An 18,998-nucleotide genomic window follows, 5' to 3' on the forward strand; every position below is an offset into this window, starting at 1 on the left:
CTTGCCATACAGTCTCTGTATTAATTATTGCTCGAAAGGTCTTGCCATACCAGTTTATTCCTCTGTATTTACTTTAGTTTCTTAGTTTATTCTTGCATTTTGTTCTTCATTCCTTTCCATTTAGTTTCCTTTGATTAGTATTATCCTCTCTTGGTTTATTGCTATGTCCACTTTAGTTTCTTTCTTGATTTTATCATTTATTGAAGCTCACCATCAGTAATCTTCACTCATCACCTGCTGCGCCGCCTAATCGTCATGTGTTTCACATGTGTTGATTTTTCACTGTTCAGCATCCGATTCTCTGTTTTTATGCCATAATTCACATCTAGTTCGTCGCTCCGTTTTATGTCCCGCTTCTCCTGTTTCAGAGTTTTGCGCAATGTACGCGTCGTTTTTTTTTTTAAGCCCCTAAGGTGCAGGGCGGTCGGGAAGCGTATCGATGGGGAAAAGGCAGACTGACATAAATCTTTTAAAACAACGGAAACAATTTCGGTATTTTGATTATTGAAATTTAAAAGTGCTGTGTTGTTCTATGACCCCCGTTTCATTACGGAACACTTACAGCTCCGGTGTTAATGCTATAAAATGAACGCTCTCTATCGTGGTAGAGAGCGTTCATGGAATTCCATGGAGGAATTTCTTTATTTAAATGGGTTCATTTTTCAGAGGGATACAAAGTGAGGGTATCGTGATTTTAGTAATTACATGTTTATAAGAGAGATTTTCTGTTGTCCTTCCATGGAAGCGGGCAGCATCCAGACGGACAATAAAACACTTTTTAATATAAGTTGCTGCTTTGACATGATCACAGAACTGCCAAAACATATGTACAAAAATCCTCAATAAAACATAAAATATTAGAAAATCAGACACCAGACAAAGTGAATCACAGCAACGTCATCAGCCGGTGTAATGCTGACCTGATGCGGTGAAGCTACTAGCAGGAGCGGAGCTGCGCAAAAAGCTACAAACACTGAATAGAAGAAGAGCTGCCATCGATACAGTTGCAGCCAGGCATGATTTAATGTTACACAATACAGTTTTACCAAGTTGTTCAAAGTCTAAACTGGCATTGTTGTGCATTTAAGGTGTAAAGTTTACCTTCGACCAAACACCCCTTTTGTAAAAATTCCCGCCAGCTTCCCGTCTTGTCCCCTTCCCTCTAGCCATGCCCAGCGCCACTTGTTTTTAATTCCTTTCTCAAGTAAACGTGTTTCTTTACCGGGTGAGACAAACTCCATCTTCTTTCATATCGCATTTGATTTAACCGCTGAAACGAACGCATGCGATTCTTTTCTAAACAGTCATTGGTCAAGAACACGGGAGCTAGAATTCTGATTGGCAGACATCTTTGTCTATTATCTACAGTTTAGTTGAGGCAGGCCGTTTGGTCCAATGCTCGCTTTGCTTGAAAGTCTGGCCCCCAGACGAAGTTACGCCTAAGTTTCAAAAGTCTGACTAAATAAATCTTCCTTATTTTAATTGTAAGTAGTTCTTTAAGTAGGTACCGGCAACCAATTTTCTTTCTGTATATTCTTTGTACTCTGAATGCATTTTTCTATTAAGTGTACTACCAGAAAAGAGCAGAAAAAATTTCAGCCCATTATCTCTAACGGTTTCTGAGATTTTGGGGGGTAGGTGTACCTTGCCACAAACCCACCTTTGAGTAGAAAAAGATGGGATTTTTAAAAGCCGATTACTTAAAAAATAAATAAATTTGACATTTATTCGTAATGACATCCTTTAAATATAAATAAATCATATTGAAAAACATGAATATGTACAGTATAAATAGTTTACTTTTAAAATGAAGGTTCTTTAAAAAATGTAATTTTTAAAAATAAAACAAATTTTAATATTTAACCTGACAGCAGAGATGGCATGTTTGGGATACAATATTAAAAAATATATGTTGGAACCAAGCCCCAAAAGCTATTTTCCCATCTTGCTAATGTGGTCTTAACATGCTAAATTTTTTGTAGGGGACTGGGACTGTTCAATTAAGATTTATTAGACCGCAAAACTGCTTCCAAAGCCAATTTGACCGACGGAAATTTTTTTTCGAAAATTGACAAAATTAATTATTTTTTGACTACTCCCCAAACTTGTATTTTTCATCAGATTTCAATAAAACTTCTCTACTACAGATAAATTAGGCTGCTGAATGACATAAAGGCATCCATTTTTGGCCACCTTTAATAGTTTCCTTGATATTGCTGGTAGGAAATAGGGATTTTTTGTTTTTAAAAAGATCTAATTTTAGAGAATTTTTGACTTGCACCAAAATGTTTATTTTTTTTATGCATTTCATTGAAACTTCCGTCCTAGATGTAAATTAGGCTGCAGCATCATATAAAAACATTTATTTATGGCTATCTTCAGTAGTTTTGTCTATATTGTTGGCAGAAAATAGAGAGTGTTTTTTTAGATTGTTTTTTTTATGCAAAATTTCCTACTACAGACCATCTGAAAAAGTGCCAAAGAAAGTACAGTTTTTAATAAAAAGTGTCTAGAATTGATCATTTTAGTATAGATACAGTCACTTCATCATGCCGCCACCCACATAATGATGCCCTGGGCGGTTGCCCATGCCTCCCATATCAGAAACCGCCTCTGAGCACGTCTGCTAACGCGATTCATGTCCTTGTTGCACAAATCGCACAAAATCTGCACAAACCTAAACCACACAAATACAGGTCATCATGCATATTTCCCGTGGCCCATTAAAACAGCGGATCTAATCCGCCTTTTTTAATTATTATTAAATAATAAGGACAGGGAAGCAAAGCATACCTGTGGAGGAGCAGGAGGGGAACGAGGATGAATAAACCCACATTCAGGTGAGGAGGTGAAGGGACCATGTTTGCTTAGTTTCTCCTCTTTTGTAAAAGTTTCCACTAGATTTAACTTTAGATTTAACTCCTCTCGCAGTCTCTGCGCGGCGCTCCGGCAGATCGCGTTATAACGCTGTGGAGCTCGGCATAACGCGGTAGATGTCAGGATCAGCCAGCCGGGCGGTCCGTCCGCTTTTCAGTTTGCAAAATAAAAAAAAAAAACTTGCTAAAACAGCGTCCCCGCTAACTAGCAAAAAGTAAAAAGCTCAGGAAGGGTTCACTCGATCCGCTCTTAGAACTACCGGGGGCTTAAAACTCCGGTTATTCGTTTTTAGCTAGCTTCACCATGTAGCCACATTTAGCTTACAGAAGGAACGAAAAGCTGGAAGGGGCGCCTCGGGGGAGTCCGTTCATGTGTTGATATGCGTGGAGCTTCACGCACATTGATTCTGCAATTGTGGTTCCAGTATTATATTACAGCTGACAAATTCACCTTTATTTTTATAGCCATTTTGTCGGGTTTATTTTTTATAATTCGTTCGCTATTTCACGAAGATTTGATACTTTTATGATTTACAAAAAAACTAAAAAGATAACCCTTGACAAACCGGGTATGTATAGAAAGCCTATAGTTTGAGGTTTAATATGATATCACTGTTGGCTCATTTCGTCATGTGTTCATGACGCCCGAAACGATTTTCTTGGACAATGTTTCAGCGCCTTTCAGGAGGGGCGTTCGAATTAGCATAAATAATGCGGCTTTTCAAAAAATTATGAAAATTACTGGGCAATTTAAAAAGTTTTATTTACTTCAACATACATAAAACTGGTATCGTTGGGAAGGAAAATCAATTAACTTTAACACAGCAGTGTTGCTTTTGGAAAAAAAATATTCTGAAAAGGACTTTTGATGGTGGGAAGTTAGGGCATTTTCTGTGATCAGCATGCGTTCTCTCAAATTCCTGAGTGGAAAGAGCGTCGCTGCCGTGTTACGTCAATCCGCGTTTCCCCATCAGACACGGTTCCCCCTGCGTCTTCTTGCCGCCCCGCACCGCCCACGCGGCAAAATACGCGCGTGCTCATGCTGAGCACTGAGAAAGCACGCGTAGGGAACTACGGACACCGTGAAAGCTCAAACAATATGTTTCGGCAAAGTTGTCACTTTCTTCACGTTTTAGCTGGAAAGTAATAATAATAATAATAACAATAACAACAACAATAATAATAATAATAATAATAATAATAATAATAATAATAATAATAATAATAATAAATAATAGTGATAACCGTTCCCCCTATGTTAAAATAGGTATCTGATGGGCTAAATATGGCCATCAGATAGGGTTCCCCCACTGTAAAACAAGGGGAACGGTATCTGATGGGTAATATTGAGCATTAAAATGCATTGCTAGGCCTGTCACAATAACAAATTTTGCTGGACGATTAATTGTCTAAAGAAATTATTGTGATAAACGATAATATTGTTTCAAGACCTTTTGACACTGATTTAATGGAAATGACTAATAATACATGCGATTTCCTGATATTTATTTTCAAAAGAACACATAACACTGGAACTGATAAACTAAATAAACAAAACGACCACAAACAAAAAGGATTCTCAGGATCTACAAAAAACGTACTTGAATAAAAACTAAAGCCAAAGTTGAAATAAATACTGCATTCAACCAAAAGAGTGCAGATTATGAAGTCTGTATACTATATTGTCCTTCAGTAATCACTAGATTTAAATAGAGAAGATGGGCACATCCCACTACCTAATGCAATAGTTCACACTACATCATTTTTTGCCCCTATTTTCCCCTTATGACAATCTTAGATCGTTGGGCGATCTTACCGATCATCCTGCAGTGTGTGGTGTGTTAGATCGTCGTTGCCGCTCCGATCTAAATCAGGGGTTTTCCCCGACTGGGAGCTTAACGCTGAATGTGACAGGTAGCCAATCAGAAAGCCGGATTCTCCTCCTGCTTTCTGAGGGGAAATTACGGAGGGGAATCCCAAACAGCTCACACGGCGCAACCCGAAGTCCAGCGGACATTGGAGATGATATGTGGAAACATTAATATTTATTCAACATTTTGTGCGAAGAATATAGAAATGACGAGAGGAGTTGGAGCCAAATTGCTACTGCAGTTGATAAACCCGTAAGTTTTCAGCTGTTCTTCCTTAAAGTGACATAAATAGGTTATAATGATTTTCATTCAGTCAGGACTTTATGCTGACTCTATAGCCACATGCATCACAGGTGGATTCTAGTAAAGCATTGATTAATGCCTGATTTTAAAATTTGTTAACTGGACTTGGAGCCATTATTTTTGTGCCCATGTGGCTGGACACCACACGGCACGACGAACCCCATCGAACCATTATACCTAGGATTTCTGTCGGCTAAATGTGACTCAGGTTTAAAAAATGGGCCGACAACTCTGTAATGTGCGCTGGACATTAGACTAAGGAAATGAGGAAGGGAGGGTCAGTGAAGACCACCGGAGCTGAGCCTTTTTCATTCAGTGTCATCAACAGAAGGAAAAAAAAGGCAGGAAGAGACGATAAAGACGATAATTAAAATGAGGTTGATAGGCGCGTATTTTGCGCGTGGTTGGGGCGGAGCGGCAAGAAGACGCAGGGGGAACCGTATCTGATGGGGAAACGCGGATTGACGTAACACCGGTACTTTAAGCCCCGAGTCTACAGTTTGGTTGAGGCGGATCGTTTGGTCAAAAGCCGGAAATCCAGCCACCGGCCGGAGCTCTTTAAGCCCTGCATTTCTGTGTGTGTGTGTGCATGCATGTGTGTGTGTGTGTGTGTTTTTTGCCATGCCAAAGCCCAGCCAGCAGCCTGAGAAACGTTTTCTGAGCTCTTACATGTCTGCGCTGGCCGGCTCTCGTTTCATCTCTGTTCCATTTCCACTGCACTCATGACTGCTATAGATATGCTTGTTAAAGTGTTTATAGCTTTAATTATAATTACCACCATCCTTCTGAAAATCAGCAATTAGCCTTGCTGGCACTGTAATGCGGATAATTCAATTTCCCTTCTTCACTGAGTCCATGCTGATTACAAGGGAAGACACAGAAGTTCCTCATTGTTGGTAAAAAAAAAAAAAAAAAATCTACATTCCTTCCTGAAGAAGAGTCACATCCGATACAGAATGTTTGAGCAGCTAACTGGTTTACCGGTGATGTCTGGCTGCGCCTCTGGCGGGGACAAAGCTGGACTCACACACACTTCCCTGGTGAGACGTGGGGGGACGCTTGCAGTACTAGAAACACAACAGAGAGAAAACAAGTCATCAGAAATCCTGCAGATCAATTTCAGATTTCCTCAACCGTCTCTGGTTTCCTTGTTTCTGTGAGTGCAAATGTGATAGGTTGAAGGATGATTATTTTTTCACCTTTGCTGTCCTGGGATATTCTAAAACTTTTTAATGATTTCATAACATTAAAAAGGTTTAGAACAAATATTAATTCATATAAACAATTTAAATACAAGCATAAATGTTGCATAAATGTTTATTATTTTATTTATTGAACGTTCAATCTGTACAGCAGTAATTGGCTAGTAAGCCTTTTCTGGGATTGATCAGTAGTACCACATCTCCCCTACCTGCATGTGTTTAACACAAATGTAACCATTAATTAGAAAGAGAAAAATGTACCTCATTCTTACCCTTTTATATTCTGAGCTAAGTGAAAATGTGTTTATTAGAGGAAACAGCCGATAGCTGAGAAAACAAAAAGCACGAGAGCATGAGGTTGAGTTACAATTCTTTGAGAAATATTTATGACTTCAGAGATGACAGCAGCTGCTGTATATGCAACAATTTGGTAAGAAAAGAAAGACATTAGAACTTTGACTACACAACAAGCTGTGGGTAAAAATGATCAATAGTCCTCAGTCGTTCATTTTTGTTCCACAAAAGAAACTAATTTAGTAATTAAATTTAGATAAAATTGCATATTTGTGGCAATGGAAGTAAGAGAAATGAAAATTAATCATACAGCCAATGCAATTATTTTCTAAAAGTTGTAAAATCAGGTAGCTTTTCATAATTATAACCAAAAAGGTTTAGAATAAATTTAGATTGTTCCATTGCTAAGTAGTTGAAAACAGGTCAAAAACAGCATAGACATGAATTTATGTTTATGGTGAATTTATGTTTTCTTTGTACTGTGAAATATCCATCCAGCCATCCATTCATTTTCTTCCGCTTATCCGGGGTCGGGTTGCAGGGGCAGCAGCTTCAGAAGGGAGGCCCAGACTTCCCTCTCTCCAGCCACTTCTTCCAGCTCATCCTGGGGAATCCCAAGGGGTTCCCAGGGCAGCCGAGAGACATAGTCCCTCCAGCGTGTCCTGGGTCTTCCCCGAGGCCTCCTCCCGGTGGGACGTGCCCGGAACACCTCACCAGGGAGGCGCCCAGGAGGCATCCTGACCAGATGCCCGAGCCACCTCAACTGGCTCCTCTCAACGTGGAGGAGCAGCGGCTCTACTCTGAGTCCCTCCTGGATGACCGAGCTTTTCACCCTATCTCTAAGGGAGCCCAGCCACCCTGTGGAGGAATACCATTTCGGCCGCTTGTATCCGGGATCTCGTTCTTTCGGTCATGACCCAAAGCTCATGACCATAGATGAGGGTGGGAACGTAGATCGACCGGTAAATCGAGAGCTTCGCTTTTTGGCTCAGCTCTCTCTTCACCACGACAGACCGGTACAGCGCACGCTTCACGGCAGACGCTGCCCCAATCTGCCTGTCGATCTCCCACTCCCTTTTTCCCTCATTCGTGAACAAGATCCCCAGATACTTAAACTCCTCCACTTGAGGCAGGACGACCCCCCTGACCCGGAGAAGGCACTCTACCCTTTTCCGACTCAAAACCATGGCCTCGGATTTGGAGGCACTGAGCCTCATCCCGGCCGCTTCACACTTGGCCGCGAACCGCTCCAGTGAGAGCTGCATATCACGATCTGATGAAGCCAACAGGACCACTGGTTGGGCGAACTCCCATGCACCCTCCGGGACCCTGCTGAGGGTGTAGAGCTGGTCCAGTGTTCCACGACCAGGACGAAAACCACAGTGCTCTTCCTGAATACGAGGTTCGACTATCCGACAGACTCTCCTCTCCAGGACCCCTGAATAGACCTTACCAGGGAGGCTTAAGAGTGTGACTTTCCTGTAATTGGAGCACACCCTCCGGTTCCCCTTTTTAAACAGGGGGACCACCACCCCAGTTTGCCAATCCAGGGGAACTGCCCCCGATGTCTATGCGATATTGCAGAGTCACGTGAGCCAACACAATCCTACAACATCCAGAGCCTTAAGGAACTCTGGGCGGATCTCATCCATCCCCGGGGCCCTGCCACCGAGGAGCTTTTTGACCACCTCGGCGACCTCGTCCCCAGAGACTGGAGAGCCCAACCCAGAGTCCCCAGGCTCAGCTTCCTCAACAGAAGGCATGTTGGTGGGATTGAGGTCTTCGAAGTATTCTGCCCATCGGCCCACAACGTCCCGAGTTGAGGTCAGCAGCGCACCATCCCCACTATAAACAGTGTTGGTGCTGCACTGCTTCTCCCTCCTGAGATGCCGGATGGTGGACCAGAATTGCCTCGAAGCCGTACGGAAGTCTTTCTCCATGGTCTCTTCAAACTCCTCCCATGCCCGAGTTTTTGCCTCAGCGACCACCCGAGCCACATGCTGCTTCGCCCGCCGGTACCCATCAGCTACTTCTGGAGTCCCACAGGCCAAAAAGGTCCGATAGGACTCCTTCTTCAGCTTGACAGCACCCCTCACCGAAGGTGTCCACCAATGGGTTCGAGGGTTGCCGCCACGAGAGGCACCAACAACCTTGTGGCCACAGCTCCGATAAGCCGCCTCGGCAATGGAGGCACGGAACATGGTCTACTCAGCCTCAATGTCCCCAACCTCCCCCGGAACGTGTTCGAAGTTCTGCCGGAGATGGGAGTTAAAGCTCCGTCTCACAGGGGACTCCGCCAGACGTTCCCAGCAGACCCTCACTACATGTTTGGGCCTGCCAGGTCTGACCGGCTTCCTCCCCCACCACCGGAGCCAACTCACCACCAGGTAGTGGTCAGTGGACAGCTCCGCACCTCTCTTCACCTGAGTGTCCAAGACATACGGCTGCAGATCCGATAAAACGATGACAAAATCGATCATCGAACTGCGGCCTAGGGTGTCCTGGTGCCCAGTGCACATATGGACACCTTATGCTTGAACATGGTGTTCGTGATTGACAATCTGTGACGAGCACAGAAGTCCAACAACAGAACACCACTCGAGTTCAGATCGGGGGGGCCGTTCCTCCCAACCACGCCCCTCCAGGTCTCACTGTCATTGCCCACGTGAGCGTTGAAGTCCCCCAGTAGAACAAGGGAGTCCCCAGCAGGGGCACTCTCCAGTACCCCCTCTAAGGACCCGTCCCCCCACCCGTAGGCGGAGGGAGGCTACCCTCTCATTCACCGGGGTAAACCCCAACGTACAGGGGCCGAGATGGGGGGCAACAAATATGCCCACTCCTGCCCGGCGCCTCTCACCATGGGCAACTCCAGAGTGGAAGTACGTCCAGCCCCTCTCAAGGAGACTGGTTCCAGAACCAGAGCCATGYGTCGAGGTGRGGCCRACTATTTCTAGCCGGAACCTCTCAGCCTCGCACACTAGCTCCGGTTCCTTCCCCACCAGAGAGGTGACGTTCCACGTCCCAAGAGCCAGCTTCTGCAGCCGRGRATCAGACMGCCAGGGTCCCCTCCCTCGGCTGCCACCCGTTACACACTGCACCCGACTCTTACTGTACATAGTTTTGATGTATAATCCATGCCCGAGTGACAGTCTTCTCTGTTTAACAAGATTTCACCATCATTCTCTGTGTAACTCCTAGAAATATGGCAAGTGATATGTTTTTGTGCTATTCCTTCCTCCAAAGTACTTTTTCCAACTTCCTTCTTGTCAGTTTTGATCTCTGACTAATTGGGCTGTCACTGACACAATGAACTTTGAGGAAACTCTGCAGGACACCAGCCTTATTAACATCACACATGCTGTCATGCTGACCATGATTCAGGCACTTGGAGGATAATTTGTTCTTTAAACCATTGGTCCCCAACCACCAGGCCGCGGACTGGTACCGGTCCGTGGACCAATTGGTACCAGGCCGCACAAGAAATAATTAAATATTTCTGTTTTATGTATCATTTGAGTCTGGAGGATCTTTTATTTTGAACATCCTTTAACCGGATTCTCTCGGTTTCGTCTTGCACGCCAACACTGAGCCCAAAAGCAGCAAAATGAGTAAAAAACAGATCAGGTGTCTTTGGAAAGTTTCTTTGGGAAGGGGAAAAGGTCAGAGAAGAGACAGGAGAATGGATTTATCCCAGTAGGTGATTCCCACATTCCAAGCCTGCTACGCATGATATTGGGTGACTGGCTCACTAATGAGGGAATGAAGCTTCCAACTGCTTCCAACAGGCAGTAGTGATAGTTTGTGGAGTCATTTTAATGACGTAACAAAAAGAAAAGGCTTTGGATAAATGACGGCGGGAGCAGCCGCTCTATCTGCTACACTATGATTTGGAGGTAAGTTGTGTTTTTTCGTAGTTAACATTTTTAACTGAATAAACATAACCACATATAATAAACATATATAATAACGACCTTTACATATAATAATAAACACTTCCACATATCTCAGATGTCCACCGGACTCTCAGTTGCGCCATGTCAGCTGTTTGGGATTCCCCTCCGTTCTTATGTCACCGCGCTTTCTGATTGGCTACCTGTCTCATTCGACAGGCTGCGTTCTCGCTCCCAGTCAGGGAAAACCCCACACGCTGCTGTTATGGGGCCAAGACAATGTTGAATATGCTCGATGTTAGATCGGGCATATTCAACACCACCACGTAACACACCACACACGGCAGGACGCTGTAAGATTGTCGTAAAGGGAAAATTGTGGCAACCCCCCCCCCCAAAAAAAACCGGCTTTATCGGGAACACCAACATGCAGAAGCCTTATCTGACAGTCACTACTCCATCTTCTTCCCCCGGGCAACAGCAAAATTACCAAGTTTTGACCGGTCCGCGGTAATAAAAAAGTTGGGGACCACTGCTTTAAACCATGAAGACGTATGTTCTCATTAAAGTCAAAAATGTGTTTGTAAGATGGTTTGGTGTAATTTCTAGAAGGTATGCAAGTAAAATTTAAGAATCCAATTTTTTTGGCTTTCACAAATTGAGAAAATCACATTATGTGTTTTAAATAATCTGTATTGAGGGTAAAACAATTAATTCCTAGCTTGGTGTGTTTGATGTGGTTTTATGCTTCTCTAAATTTAAATTGATAATAATGACATAAATAGAATAAAGGCCATATTGAATTATCTGGAATATTTGTTTCTCTGCAGTGGATTAAAGCATGCTTTTGCCTTTTTACACAGCCACAAAAGTTCTTATGTGAAAGCCCAAAGTTCACTGAGATCTATAGTTTCTTTTTGATGACTATTTTATAGTCATTAGGTATAATTGGCTCCATAAAAAAACATTTAATCCTAGCACCCTGAAGACAAATAGAAAAAATGCTCCACATGTTTATAATGTTGATCTTCCCAACTCTGCCATCCACTTTTCACATGTGAATTCTGTTACATCCTGTCTGACATTTTCTATTTCATCTTTGCAAACATGAAACTCTTCATAAAGTCAGTCCATGTTGATTGCCTCTGACATTTTGAAGGCATTAACACCCTGTTCTACGTCACAGAAGGAGAGCTCCTCATAAAGCCAGTTGGTTTAGTTACTGTTACATTTACTGGTGAGTAGTCAAACCATTTACTGATGGTAAATCAGTAAATGGTTTACCATTTACCATCAGTAAATGGTAAATGGTTTGTTTGTTGCAGCTAATGTTACTAATGTTAGCAACATTAGTTAATGTTGCTAACATTAGCAATGTTAGCAAAGCCAGTTAGCTAACATTAGCTGTCTGCTTTTGTACCAAAACTTGTTACTCAGTTGTCACACAGAGATTTTGTGATTATTAGCAACATACATTAAGTTAGCTACATGTGTACAGTATATATTGTATGTTTTAGGGCACAGTTTCCATTTTATGACAGTTTTTTTTGCTACACCTAATATAGTTGACATGTAGAGACAGAAGCTTCATAAATGATTGTGGAGATGCTGTTCTTTGTTTCTGACCATTTAATAAGTAAATTAAAAAAGATTTTTAAAAAGTAGCAGCTGAACAGACACTGCAGAGGACAAATCAGAGGAACAAACAACAGAAAATAACCTAAAAATAATAGAAAAAACTACTGAGACGACTAACATTGAAAACAAAACATCTCACAGTTCCACTTCCTGTTTCAAATAAAACTGTTAGTTCAAAATAATGTATTTCAATAAATTCTAAATATAATTAGCTGATATTCCCAAATCAGTCTTGTAATCTCTATTAACAAATTAATCATTTATTTCCTATAAAATGTTTTACTGGTTTTAAGTCTAAATGTTTTTTAACAAGGGAAGTAAGCGAATGCAGTGTTGAGACTGAGGGAACAGGGCATGTGGTGACAACTTGTTCCTAAGTTTAACTTTTTCTTATGATAGACAATAATGAGACATAATATTAAGTCACATCAACATTAGCTGATATCAACTGCGTACAACTCCCCACAGTAAAGCTACATGCTGAGATGGTTAAATTTATTTGAGCTTTATCTATCTAGGTGTTTTTAAAGAAATATGGATCTTTCAGATCAGTTTCAGAGACACTTTTCATAATTTTATTGTGTTGTTGTGTGTGGCGCTGGTGTTCATCCCGACTTTATCTAACCCCTGAAAGTCTTGGTCTTATCTCAGACTCCTTGAGTTAAATGCTCTTGACTACCATACAGCAATTCACATGTCCAATTATTCAGTGTTTCAGTACTTTTTGCACAACTCACTGTTTCCTAATAAGGAACTTAACAAAAAAAATCATAACGAGAATTCAACCAATGAATTGGCTAATAGATTTGCTACTTCTGTCAGAATTGCTATTCAAACGGCCCTCCTCATTATGCTGCTCACATTTTGACTTCATGAGATGAAGACGACACCCAACATCTGATCAACAGAACCTCACCATGACCAGGCTTCAGACAGAAGTGGCCCTGGGTTTACAGTGTCACAAAGACAAAGAGTGATGATTCAAAGAACCGTATGTAAAGTAAAAGGTGCAAAATAAGTAAAAAAAGAAACATCATTTTAAATTGCATATTGGTTTGAAGACAGAAGGAACACTGGAGTACATTATTAGACTGTGAATAGTTAACATTGTTGCGAATAAAATATGCCTGAAGAAGACAATGTGCCGACTCACTACAAAGAAATTCAGAAAAATTCCAATTAACATTATATGGCCTGGAAGTCATCGTCAACCCATGTGCCACCATAATTGAAACCGACCCCAAGTGTCTGGTAGTACAGCATAAGGTGTCCACTCTAATAAAGCTTGACCGATAAGATTCACAAGCCTAAACATCAAGACTGTACAATAAATCGTACAAGACAGATTTGTCAAAGGTTGCTTGGGATGATAAGAGACAGACTTTCAGTGGAGAAGTTTGAGGAATAACTTGATGTCACTTGGAACAAAGAAAGTTTAGAGGCAGTCAGGGTCTTTTCTGACCCACATGCAGGATGATACGAAATCAAGATTTTTATTTACAGTATGTACGAATTTAAAGGGGCAGTGTTGTGTTTACCAGCCATGTAGTATCATTTTCTTGCACAATCAAGTAACTTGTCTGTACATATCAAATACAACTTAAAATAAAATTTACCTTATAATTTAATGCCTTTGAAGTCTCTTTAAGAAACTCCTGCTCTTTCTGAAACTCTGCCTTCAGGAAGTCATCAGACAGTGGCTCCTCTACTAATCCTTTAAGAACATTTTTACCAGCATGAGAAGTAGCTTCTATAATGATCCCAGCAGATGAGCTTGGTGTTTGCTAATAGCTGCAGGCTAGTCGAAGGAGCTGAGTGTGGGGAGTCATGGGTCAGGGCTGCTCTGTGAGGGGGAAATTCGGAAGCCTTGAAACTGTAATTCAGAAGAGGAGCTGCGACACGAAGGCAGGACTAGGTCCACCCCGGCGTTTTGAACAGCTGAATGATTGCTATGGAGATTAAACAATTTCTCAAACATGCATGAAAGAATTAAAGCTACACACCTGATATGTTTTTCAGGAGGGAATAACATAACACAATGTAAAGCTAAAAAAAGTTGATTTGACATGGTACTGCCCCTTTAAGACTGAGATGATCGTTGACCTTGCAGCAGGACAATGACCCTGAACATAAATATACTCCACTTTTCATTAGTCTGTAGCATACAGCTCCTAAAAATGCATGGAATGTATCCAAATCTGGCAAAACAAACAAACAAATAAAAAACAAAACAACACATGTATGAATACTTTTAGTTCTGTGCAGAATTTGACTGATTTTTGCAGCAATGCACCTTTATGGCCCTGGTGGTTTAATTTGAAACATCCCAGAGAAGGATGAGACATCAAGCACCATCTTTTTGGCTCATCTCAGTTTCTCTCTGGTGTTCTGACACCACACAAACCTCGAGCTGCTAATTAATTCTGAAACTTCCAGTCAGGAGATGTTTTTCCTTCCGCCTGTGCTAAAATGGAAACTCTAAGTTTTTAACAGTGGGAGGATGCATTGTGATGCCAAAACGTCGGCTTCGTCACCAGCAACAGATCCGTTCATGCTTCAGCGAGTTAATGTTTTGCAAAAATGGATACAACTACAGTAACCTTTTGAGTTGTTGATGAAAGTTCGGAGATTGATTAGTTTTGGTCATTTTTGCACCTCCACACAAATAATGAGCTACCGGGTTTCATTCTGTTTCTGTTTGAAAACAGATTTAGGCTTCAGAAAGATTGCCTGGGGTAAAAAACTGGAACGTGTCTACACAAATTGTCCTGCTCCACTGACAGCTTTTAAAGAGCATGAACATAAATGTATTAAAAGAGCAGATTCAAAAACATGAGCAGATAGATTCAGCAGGAAGTAATCATCACTTTGACTAGGACGTCATGCTCAATCTGGACATTGGTGGCAGACAAATGGTGCATGGAATGGCTTGTATTGATGGAAATGTTTGCATGTCTGCATGTGGTGTAATGTGATTATTAATCTCTAATAGGGACCAAGTCTCACTGCATGGCTGTGGAAATGTTTTTAACACTCTCAGACTATCTGGTGCAAACAGGAGATGGCTTTTCTGATTTGTGTATGAATACACAATAGCAATAATAATTATGATTACTGTGAAGTTAAATCAGAAAAAATGGTAAAAGAAAAAAAAAGGGGAAAAAAAAGTCAGGCGCTTCCACACGGACCTAAAAGAGGGACGGACAAGGGGGGAAAAAAGAAAAGACGGAAGAGAAAGCCGTCAAACAAAGAGGGCAGGAGTTTGCGGACTTTTTGAATCCCAGATCCAAGTCAACCTGTGTAAAATTGGATGATCTTGTAGATGAGCAGAGAGGCAGCTGGTAAGACATAAACAGTATTGTTATGAAATCGGACCGCAAAGTTGTCTACATTCCTACATTCCAGTTTGGTCGATCGGATCATTAACACCTAGTGACAGCTGAACTGAAGGTGCGGTGACGCTTGCCGCTCATTGATTGATGGACTTTTATGATTGAATTTATTGTATTGATGAAATGGATTTGGGTACCGAGTTCAATTGTTAATTAATTTATCATCTACTTGAAAGAATAATTCAAAGCTAAATTTATAATAAATATTTATGATTAATGTTGAGAAGCAGATGTTTGTATGTTGAGAGATATATGAAATGTAAAAATAAATATTAACTTGAAATGCACTTTAAAGCTAAGTTTAAAGTTATAAGTTTAGTTACTTGTGTAACTAAACTTGGAAATGGAAATGGACTCCAAATTGGGCAAAGATGAAGAAGCTGCATTGACTGAGCAGCAGAAATCTGACATGAATAAAACTGCAAATGAATGTGAAGCAAAAGTGAAAGAAGTCAAAAGTTTAATCCAGGAGACCCTGTGGAGAACTTTTGGAAAAACTGAACTGTTAATTGCAATTCAAGTAGCCACTGCTACTTGAGAGCACCCTCAGTCATCTGAAGGAACTTTTAAAGGCTGCAAAAGAAGTTCATTGTCGCTGGAAAAGATGGATCCCTCATGACTATCGGGATGAAATTCAAGATCGGCTGAGAGGATTGGAACTTAGTCTCCCCAAGCTGGTCTCCAGGACAGCAGAGTTCAACCAACATTTCTACCGAAGTTTCATGGAAACAAACGTGATTTTTACAGATGGAAAAGGGACTGGGAAGCACTTCAAAAACAAGGAGAACCAACTGGTTCACAGGAGGTGAACAAAGTGCAATTACTGGACAGTCTAGATGACAAAATCATGAGAGACCTTCGCTTAACCTCCTACAGCTCTGCAGAAGATGTTTTTCAAGTCCTTGAGAACCGCTATGGAAATCAGACAAAGTGGGAGGAAAGATTTCAACAAGCAGGATGAAGTGAAACCAAAGACCATGGTTCTACCAAACCAAATGCGGGATGAGGACAATAAAGCACTTGGCCTGGGGTATATTGTAGAGGAGGATAAACTCCACGTCATGGTCAGTATAAATTTTTCAAAAAGAAAAAAAAAGATGCAACTTGGGCAAAACCTCCAGTTGGACCAAATCAGAAGTCAAACACCAAACCCGCTGACAAGGCGAGAGCTCCTCAGTCAGGTGTCTGGTCTGTATAATCCAGTTGGCTTAGTAACTCCTGCAAAACAGAAAGGTGCAATCCTGGTGCGGAAAGCTTTCCAAGAGGCAAAGAATGTGAGCAACCAAGTAAAAGACACCTGGGATTTAGCACTCTCAAAAGATCTTAGAGAAGATGCAATAAAGCTCTTTGAAGAGTACACCCAGCTTAGTAAGATCCAGTTTGACAGAGCATTAACTCCTTTTCAGAACAGCAGTGACTGTTTAGCAATTACATTTTCAGATGGRAGTGAGAATGCTTATGGAGCAGTGTTGTATCTGAGGTGGGGATCAGTTCAAGACCCAATCATCAGGCTGGTGGAATCTAAGGCTAAGCTGACTCCATTGGATCAAAAAGGTGAGGCTGTTAAAGCAGAGATATGTGGAGCAGTGTTCGCATCACGAGTAAAGAAGTACTTTGAGATGCACAGCCAAATCAAGATTGATCTCATCTCATTGATAGTCAAACAGTTCTTGGAGCAATTCAAAGAGAGAGCTATGGGTTTCAAACATTCTTTGCAAATAGAATTGGAGAGATYCAGAGCAACACAAGAATCCAAGATTGGTGGTGGATTCCTGGGGATCAAAACATTGCCGACATCATTACCCGAGGATCCAGCCCTCAAGATCTTGATATTGACTCTAAGTGAATCGAGTGAAATTAATTTATACAGATTAGTAATTATTTTGTTAGGGTTTATTTAAAGGTTTTTACCTGCATCTTGTGGATCAGCGGTGAACTTGTCTATACACTGAAATAAATGGAAGTAAAAGCAAGCAAAACTGTTTGATCCTTCGAGTAAATCCCTGTCATTAAGAGTCTGCATGAGGTCATCCATCCCTTTTCAAGTGGGAAATTTGCACAGTTTAAAAATAACTTGACAATTACCGTATTTTCCGCACTATAAGGCGCACCTAAAAATCTTCAATTTTCCCAAAAGCCGACAGTGCGCCTTATAATCCAATGCGCCTCATATATGGACCAATATTGAGCCACAACAGGTCTAGCAACTACGGTAAGCATAGACATGATATAAGAGTAGACCCCGCATTGGCTGCTCCGGCGTAGGAAATACGGCGGCCATCTTGGAGCGGTATACCCTAATACTTTGCTCAATCAAAACAGCAGAAGATGCCTCAACACTGAGGGATATTGTTGTTCTGATCGATGTACTATTGATGAGAGGGCTCCACAAACAACATGTCACAAGTAAAATGGACATATTATTGTGTATGTATTGTGATTAGAATATTACTTTACTGTATTTATGTCCACCGGCGAGAAACCAGCTAATATTGGCTACAGTGCTTGGTGTAATACGGGTTCAGCCACGCTATGAAGGCTAACTGAGATTACGTCAATCTAAAAAATATTATTATTCTCTAACATTGATTTAGATTATCTGACACAAGAGCCTATAATAGAAATGAAACAATGTAACATATATTATAAAACTTATTTGTTATAACATTCACCAGCAAAGTTTACACAGGTGGTAAAGACTATTATTTATATGTAATTCTTTCACTAGTAAGATACATCCCAAATCTTCCGTTTTTGTTTTGAAAGTTTCCTAAAGACACGATGTGAGGAAGAAGTGGGAAATATCTATAAAGAGAGATGGATTCACTGCAGCACGGATGAATCCCACATCGGATTTTGGACTCAATCTCAGCTGCTGAACCACTCTGAAGCTGGAACTTGTCGGCTGAAAAACACACACACTCTAATATATTTATTAGAGGTGTGCCGATCGATCGGCCAACGATCATAATAGGGCCGATTTCCGTGAAAAAGTGCATGATCGGTGATCATTGGCTCTTGTTGCCAATACCGATCACCTGCATCTCATTTCGCAGCCTGCCTGTGCAGCTAGTCTCCTCTTTCCTTCACTCTGCGCAAACGCGCAGCAACAAATCCTAAGCGATGTGGAACTATAACGCACTAAGTGATTGGGGGAAGTTTGCGTGTTGAGGCGGAAAATTGAAGCACGTCAAAATGCATCAACACAAGAAGCTAATACGACATAAAAACAATGCCATACTTGACGGAGTTTGGCTATATTGAGGCTCACTGCAGTAAAAAAAGACATACGGAGGATCAGATAGCAGGTAAAGCAGCGCAGAGCTACAAACACTCACCCGGATTAGCATGACGGTCAGAAAGCTAAACAAATAACCCGCAAAATGATTTAAGTCTTCGAGCTGGGATGTGGTTCTGCTCTCACTGTTGAACTACGCTACAGGTAGTAATATTTGACAGACGGAGCGCCGCTTCTGCTCCACCTGGTAGTGACTCTCACACCGAACCTCTGCTTAAAGCTGCAGCATCTAAC

The 18,998-nt window shown here is 41.5% G+C and overlaps 1 protein-coding gene across 2 annotated transcripts in view; it reads right to left on the bottom strand.

Annotated features, from left to right (window-relative positions):
* The window catches only part of nrg3a (neuregulin 3a), a 557,399-nt gene that overhangs the window by 19,212 nt on the left and 519,189 nt on the right, over window positions 1–18,998 (bottom strand). For both annotated transcript variants that reach the window (XM_008429014.2, XM_008429015.2), the window contains one exon: window positions 6,032–6,117. In XM_008429014.2, the coding sequence (XP_008427236.1) occupies window positions 6,032–6,117 (86 nt within the window). The remainder of the gene's footprint in view (window positions 1–6,031; window positions 6,118–18,998) is intronic.

The sequence above is a fragment of the Poecilia reticulata genome, linkage group LG15, assembly GCF_000633615.1.
Source record: "Poecilia reticulata strain Guanapo linkage group LG15, Guppy_female_1.0+MT, whole genome shotgun sequence".
NCBI lineage: Eukaryota > Metazoa > Chordata > Actinopteri > Cyprinodontiformes > Poeciliidae > Poecilia > Poecilia reticulata.